The sequence below is a fragment of the Cupressus sempervirens genome, chromosome 3 (genome assembly GCF_028749045.1).
Source record: "Cupressus sempervirens isolate cs-2001-9-10 chromosome 3, ASM2874904v1, whole genome shotgun sequence".
NCBI classification, from domain to species: domain Eukaryota; kingdom Viridiplantae; phylum Streptophyta; class Pinopsida; order Cupressales; family Cupressaceae; genus Cupressus; species Cupressus sempervirens.
In genome coordinates this window covers 588,530,065-588,538,699 of record NC_143120.1, presented here as the reverse complement: position 1 = coordinate 588,538,699, position 8,635 = coordinate 588,530,065, and the positions used below count along the sequence as shown (strand labels likewise).

General features: G+C 35.6%; 1 protein-coding gene across 1 annotated transcript in view; it reads left to right on the top strand.

Moving 5' to 3' along the window:
• The first annotated feature begins 676 nt into the window (after positions 1-676).
• LOC149568040 (putative membrane protein At3g27390) overlaps positions 677-8,635 on the top strand; it is a 133,484-nt gene continuing 125,525 nt past the window's right edge. Inside the window, exon 1 of the mRNA XM_089821044.1 lies at positions 677-1,098. Coding sequence (XP_089677170.1) covers positions 1,005-1,098 — 94 coding nt within the window. The 5' untranslated portion in view covers positions 677-1,004. The remainder of the gene's footprint in view (positions 1,099-8,635) is intronic.

The window sequence follows — 8,635 nt, the reverse complement described above, 5'->3', positions numbered from 1 at the left end:
GTTTTTGAGTCAAACTCATTGACCCATGTTTCATGAATAACGATTCACACAAACCCATCTCTAATGAGAGCAAAAGGAACATTTAACGCTCAATGGATCTAGGTAATGCTCACAGAGGTGAAACATTGAGACTTCCCAGGAGGTCACCCATCCTAGTACTACTCTAATTTGAGCACTCTTAACTACAAAGTTTCCTCCATGGTTAAACCCATTCATTTGTAAATTCTTCATCAAGTGTAGTGCCTCATGAACCATTCATCAAAAAACCCCTTAAGCTCATCAATTGATAAGTAGGAGATATTTTCCACAACAATCAAATTGTGACATTGTTATCAAAATTTAATTAGATTTCTCTAATAATCATCTAACACAATTTTAATGATTTCATAAAAGTTATAAAAATAAATAGATCATATGCAAAATCTGTTTTTCTTATAGTGCACTTCTTCATACATACTAAATCTTTAAATTTGGAAATCTTATCCAGAATATCTTTTACGTATGGTACACTTTTTATTTATTTATATCTAATATTTATAATTAAAATGACTAGCATACAAATTTGAAATTTGATTGTGATATGATACTCATCTGTTAGTAACCACTGAAGTAAAATTCAAGCTAAAATAGTTTGGCACGTTACTCCATCATTACACAAGCCAATATTTCTGAAAAAGTACTCCTGCTTTTAAAGTGGAATATCCAATATTTTCTCCACCCTTCCAAATACGTGCCATGTGTAAAGATTCTTTAGCTCTCGCCACTGTTGACATTAATTACTTTTTCCCTGGCAGGGCAACCGATTTGCATATTTGCCGTTGTGTTGTTTTGAGCTTTTAGCTTTGGGTATTGGCGGTTTACAAGAATCTCAGCTGATTTTGCTCGTCAGAGCTCTTTTGGTTTGTTGGGCAACAATGTCTGCTTGGATTGGTCTTACATGAAATGCTGAAAGCAAAATTGCAGATCAATATAGTGGTGGGTGTTGTGCATTTGGCGACTCAGACATGGACACTCCAAAAGGCTTTGCAGAAATGCTCAGGAACTTCCTCTCTTTCTTGCCATATTTCTTTCTGCTCTTTCTTCTCGGTGCTCTGAAAGGTATGAGCATTGAGCCATGCTAATGAAATTTCTATTTTGTAGCTTTTTTTAGTATAAAGTAGATTTGGGTTGCAATGAAATCTCTCCATTTACCTCTCGTTTTTGTATTATGGAAAACTCTCGAACAGATTGGGGATCTGTCAAGTGAAAATTTGTTTTGCATTTCAGTTTGGACATTTTGCTATCGAAATTGTAAGACGGAAACTCTGCAGTTATTGTGAATTTTTTTTTTACGCAATGGGATGTTGGAGCTCATCCTTGCGAGTCTTGGTGCCCCTCCCGAATCCTGTACATGATGACATCAATCATAGGAAAAATTATAATCGAGTTCATACGTGCCACATCTGAGTGTCTTTCAACGCCAGTAGTTGAGCGTCAAAACTTTAATTACGATACATTCATACATCATCCAAAATGAGCAACAAATTCGCCTTCTCCCTAAAACACAATAGTTGGATTACTATAATTTTCGTAGGCTTGGAAAGAGCAGTGAAAAATCTCGTTTTGATGCGTCTAACACAAGCAATAATAATAAATTACTCATTTCAGGCCTAACACAAGCAATACTAATAAACTATTTATTTCAGATAAGTCCTTCCCTGGATCCTATGAGAGCTTTGTTGTAGGCATAATTCAGCTTTTGTACTTTGTTCCCTCGCAATCGCTTGAATCGAGAAAACATCAAAATATTCCTTATTCGTTTCATACTTTATTTCGATACGCTTTCAACCTTTGTTTTATTCTGATATTGATTTCTCACTTGATTAACTATTATTTCAGCATCATCCATTGCTCTATACTTGTTGATATTTTTCTCGTTCACGAACTCCAAACCTAGGAGGAGGGCTAAATACTCGGGGGTGTTATTAGTAGTGTCAAATGCTAACTTATATGCCTTATGGAACTTTTCTCCTTGGGGGGGCGGGGTATTAAAACATTAGCAGCTCTAGAACTGGTGACTGAAAAACTCCCATCAAATTGCATAAACCATAGCTCAAAAGATATGCTTGGTGCAAGGATTTCAGGGACATCTTTTTCTTGAGAAGTCATCATATAAGTTGGACCAGTTTCAACATATAGTATCTCAGCCCTTGGATCATTGGATTCTAAAACTGTATACTTGGCTTTAGGTTCAATATCAAGTCAAACTTTCTTGTTTCCCTCAATTATCAAGGCATGAGACTAGTCTAATTGAATTTTGCCACCAAGGTCCTTACAAAAGCTTCGACTCAAAATCATCCCATGGCTAGCTGGTGTGCTAGCTACTAGAATACTAAGCTGCATTTTCTTTTGAGGATAGGCAGCTAAGGCAACTTGAGAATATTTGATATGTCCAACAAGAAGGGTCTTGTTTTGGTTCCATAGAGAACACCTTAATTGTGGGTTTGTTCAATGAGAGTACAAGTGCATGCGCTACCTTTGATGGCATAACATTATTGAGGTCTTGAGTCAATAATACAGTTATAGGGATACATGGAAAGGATCAGGCTCATCAGGTATGAAAACTGCAACAAAGGAAAATTGATTGGATATGGGTTCATCTGGATCCTCACACTTGAGAGTTTCATTTATCTCTTGATGCACTGTCGAGTTAGGTTCTTTTGAATCATTCTTAACACATTATATCAATTTATCCAATTGGTGTCTTGAGAAATCCCAACTAAGAAATTTGGACTTTAGTCTTCTTATAATGCTCTATAAGTCAAATGTATCTTCAAAAAAGGTTCACGAAAATCAGTTTTTCCGTCCTACTTTGTTTGATGATGTAGGCTCCTCTTTGCTTTGTTTCCTTCAAAGAATGCACGTAGGGTATCCTCCAAATCTCTTTCTTCTTGCTTTTGCCACCATCTCTTTGTAAGACATTGTATGAAATATCCCCAAGGGATATTCGGCCCAATTTTATCTCAAGATATTTTTTCTGAACATAAACTTATGAAAATGCATTATAAACCAGTAGATTCTCATAAAATACCTTAGAATATGTTATTGCATTATACATCAGCAATACAATAACTAGCATTCAAAATCCAATCCTAAACACAATTTTATAGCCAGATTGGAATACTAAGAAAAGAACTTGTAAGCACATGTGAGACACCTGGTGTGATGTCTCCATGAACAATGGGTTTGTGTCCACTGTCTACTAGCATGAGGGTTTACATCCTCAAGCTGGATGAAAGCTAAAGCTTTCCAAATACTCTCTCAAGAGAGAAATTGAAATCTGAATCATAAACCAAGCCTGAAGAAATGAGCTCCGCCTCCACCTTTTAAAGACCCAACCTGTGACTCTTCAGCTTCTGTAGTCATGTCCTTGTCCCTCATGCCACTAATCTCTTATTCACTCTCCTTTAATTAAAATTGACTTAATAATTTTGTATTAAGTCCTCAAAGGTCATATATTGGATTGGCCTATCAGTTTTTTAATGTCCCAGAAAAAGGGGCATTACAATCTTTCCCTCTCGAGATTGTTTGCCCTCAAACAATTGCAAACATGCGACCATGATACTTGGATTCCATATTAACATCATGAATAATGCTTTGACAATCCGCTGTGCTACTGTGATATGAACGAAGGACCAAGAACTGCAAAGCCATTCACTGTCTTCCCCTGATAATAATACATCAAGTGTGTTAATGCCAAGATCCCAAACCATCCCATGTGCATGTTCAACTAGAATAACCTGACGTGTGCTACCATCATATACAAGAAGATCCTCAATCCGATTGAGAATCTCACTCCAATTGAGATCACAAGCACCACTGTGGTCAAATAATTGTGGGAATTCAACTGTGTGCCAGGCAGCACCTGGAAACCTTGTGAACCATGGGCTGGAAACCTTACGAACCATGGGAATGGTACTCCTGGATCCCACAAATGAAAGGGCCATCCACCTTCCCAACTATCTGTAATATCTTGTTGCTTTGTGCCCATAATGGGTGGAGTATCCTAGCTGCTCAATTGCCACAACGCTGCTTCTGTCACTGTATGCACTCTAGCTATATTGCTCGCCACATCTCTATCCAAGGCTGATTTGTAATCAGAGTTATGTCCCTCTATCTAGGCAGCGACCTCTTGGTCGCAACAAATATTGATCCGGAACTCCTGTCCAAAATCAATGAGTGTGCCATCTTCATACTCAAATAGCGAATTCTCCATTATCCAATAAGCATCTATTTCAAACAAAGGGTTGTGTACAAGCGGAATGTGATCTGAAGTTTTGATACTTGGTCTTTTGGGACAACTATCCAAGTCGTAAGTCTGCTGAATACTATCAAGTTTATTAATTACTTCTTGGAAAAACTCCTGCCTCTCTTTACTCTTATGCTCCCTAGTATGATTTGTGACCCTAATTCTACTTCATGAAGAGTGACATATGTATCATCCAATGCCTCCCGAGTATCCTTAAGTTCCTTGCTGAGCTCCACAATCTCATTCTTTCCTTTACTCAACTGATCAACATATATTCCAACAACCTTAAGAATATAGTCCTTGTTGGAAAGCAAACATAAGTAATTTGATTTCATAGATTCAAGAGCTGTTTTGACTACTTCCAAATCTCCTTCCACTCCCTTTTGAGCCTTGCTATGGAAATCTTCAATCATCATGTGAGTGCTGTCATAACGCACCAAACATGTCACAACCATGTCTTCACTAACCTTTAGTTGGTTCTTTAAGGCATGCATCTGATTATTGTCATGTTGATACAACTCATCGTCTTGTAGTGTCATCTTGGACTGTTCCTTGAAGTCAATATCATGCGTACAAGAAACACATGCGTCATCACACCTCTCAAAAATATAATTAAAGGCCTCAATTTCCTTGTTCCTTTGATTTGCATACAAAGGCAAAAGTGTTGCTATGCTATCATTTTCACGCAAAAGCTCATCATACAAAGACTCCAACATGCTATTACTTCGAGTACAACTAGCCTCATCAACATGTTTGCCAAGGCTAACCTCCAAATCACCAACGTAGAAACTTGTATGTTCCTTATTCACAGCTGAAATCATCTTATCTACATTTTTCGCAGCGCTGTTATGAATTTCTTTAGCCTCCTCTTTGTTATTATGATTCCCACAAACATGATCGGGTGTGCTAGTGTCCTCACATGTCAAGCAAATTTGTTAACTTGTAAACTGACGGAGATCAACTAAGTATCTGTGATGTGATCTTGAAATCTGTTGATTCTATGCTTAGTTACTTCCTCCACGAGCTCGAACGCTACCGATGAGATCATCAACTTAAACATGCCTTTGTAATATCTATGTTCCCTTTCCAAAAAGCTAACAAGGTTGAGTGCAACCTCTTGCAAAATTCAACATATACATCAAGAATTGAAGATATAATAGTGTACATGTAAGTCTTTACACTTCTTGAATGGTAGCTCCTAATTTCAAACATGAAGCATTCTAACAGCTGAAGAATTAAATCATTGCATTCAAGGTCAATTATAATATAAAATAATCTCATCTCTGCCATAATATCCAAAATCTGAACCCTCTTGTCAAAAGTAGGGTCTTTGTCATCATGTAATCCTTCCAAGTTCTTTACTATTAGTTGCAAAACATTCGTCAACACCACATCATCATAGGCTGTTGTAGGAGATGTTATTTGCATAATCTCATTGAGACAAGAGGCAACTGTTAGCTTGATGTAACAACCACTTTTTCCAAGCCTTAGTTATCAACTAACATCTCAATGAAATATAGTACTAATTCACATTCATAGGAAGACAGTTATATCAGTTATGTTCATGTGAATGAGATTAACAGTTACAATTACTTAAACGGAAATCTCTAAACTAACAATTGAAGATACCATCAATGAATTTACCAAAGAATTTAAAATCTACATACTGTAGAATTTCAAAATCCGAAAATTGTCTAGGGATGCTTCTACAAAACCTAAGTTAGTCCATAAAATACCTCTCAAGGAACAAATAGCTATACTACTTTATCGTAATGACAAATACCAATATATCATCTAGGGCATCAAATACCAGTGTATTTAGGGCATCAATTAGCACTGTATCATTTAGGGCATCAGATACCACTGTATCATTTAGGGCATCAAATACCATTGCATCTTTCCTTTTCTTTCTATTGCTAGCTATGGCAATAACATAAGATTAGAAGATATGCTATAATCAATATTCTTATAAATGAAAGATTGAAACAATAATCCATCAGATAAACCTATCTCTTGCATATAGATATATTCCATGTTTAGTTAGAAGATCAACTGATCTAATTGGTTACGAATTTCATTGATGAGAAAGATTGCTTTCATCAAAGGAAATAACTGAATTCAACGATATAAATTAATATATCATATCTTCTTACTTGAATAAACATCATAATAGTAAATTACCTGTTACCAATAAATGTTTGAATGCTTAACTTGTCTTTGTTTGATGCACGTCTTGACATCTTGTGGAGAGGGGAAACATTATCAGGGGCTTAACCTCCCAACTATGGACCTTAAACTTATCCTCACACTTTCTCTTACTAGAAAGGTCCTCCCTACTTGGAATAGACATGGAACACCTTGTCAGCCATTGAGCATCCTAGTACTTAATCACACCACTCAACTTGACAATAGTGAATAAATTGGACATGCATGAGCTTTTAAATGATTCCTTTTAAAAATAATATATGTTTTTATGTCACATCTGATTTTGTTTCATGTTATTGCAGATTTCTTTCTCTCACCTCTTCACCTTGTCCTTGGCCATACAATCGGGTGAGTCCCAGGTGTTTAAATCTTAGAGTAAACCAACTCTTTCTGTTGAACCTCAACTGGTGTAAGAGTATTACATTTTTCAGCATGTAATATCACAATCTTTATGACTTGAGAAATGATCTTAATGGTTTGCAGGAAATATAATTTGATTTTGATATACTTCAGTAAAACAAAGATGTATGAACATATCATATACATTTGGTCTTGACTCAATATAGAAAGATTAGACTCATTGAATATCCACTCGATTGTGCAATTCAATAGTAATCTATGAAATTACATGGACACAATCCTTTCCGCTGTATATTCGAAAGCAGTTTTAAAGAACATATAGCAATTTGAATATGGAAGGTTGACCACATAACCTGGTCTGAAATAAAAGACGTGAGCTTGGGTTTGTCTTTAAGTAGCCGGTTCCTTTGACGTGAGCAATCCGAATGCAAATCTCAGAGTATATATGAATTACGATTGGTTTGAAATCACTTGCAACAAGAAGGAAATAATATAGGTGAGCAAAGGTAAAATCGTGGGAAAAGAATAATGTCTTTGGCCTCTCCTGACTTCCATAAATGAGGAGGCATTCGAAAATATCAAAGGCTTCCAAGAAGCTGTAACTCTTGAGCAATTTAAAAGAGACGAAGAATCATCTTCTTGAATCACCAATAAAATTGCCAAGTGTACATACTACATTCTCGTCTTAAAAGAAAATAGATATGGAAGAGAATTCGAAGGTTACTTATCAAAATGGATATTTCATAAAGTTATATACATATATATTTACTTGCACACACACACACACACACACACATATATATTTTATTAAGATGGCATCATATTTAATGTTTATCCAAGGTTATACCTGTTAAGTATGTATATCTAAATACATGTTTCACCTAGAAGATTATTTTATGTTCTTTATCCACTCATGGTGTACACGCATTTAAATGTACATATTTTAATCGATATAATCTTGTGTAAAATAATACTATGGTGTCACCTTAATTTTATATCTATGTGCACATACATAAATATGTATTATAATGAAGTGACGAGAATGTCAATCATAAACCATTAAAGATATGTACTTTGATTAAGTTAAAATGTTAAAATGTTTTAAAGATTATCCAATAGCTCATGTGTGTCTAATGATTGTATCCTGTTATTCAAGTTGCTAGGTTCTCAACCATGGTGATTCAAGATTCATACCCATTTTCCCAGTGATGGTGATGTCCCCGTGCCTAATTCTTTTTTGACAATGCTTCAACCCCTTCAACATGCTCCCTACAAGGAAATTCTCCACAATTAAATCATATTACCATAACGAGTTATTATTCATAAATGATTGTAACGGCTAAGCGCCTTTTCAATTCCCATGAATTCATGATAAACAACCAACTATCCACAATAGCTTAAAAATATCATCATAATAGTTAACTAGCATGTCATCTTCATATTAAATTATAACGATTAACCATCTTACCATTTCACATGATTATAACAAATTTCAACTGTCAATTGACTTCACGTGAAACCTCAATGGCTATATGAACATTTTAAATCGGGTCAAAAATTGGGATGTAACACTTCACATTTATATCTAGATGTTCCATAAACTTGGGTTGGACCAAGGTAACTATTGAAGGTTGTAAAGCCCAATTCGCGAACCTACAATCTGCATGCTCTACATTGGTCAAATATGTTTCTCTCTCTTCCAATTTGGAGAGAACATCATTTAAGGATTCCATGTGTTCTAGTTGCAACTCAAATATGTATAGGCAACCCAATTGTTTCTCT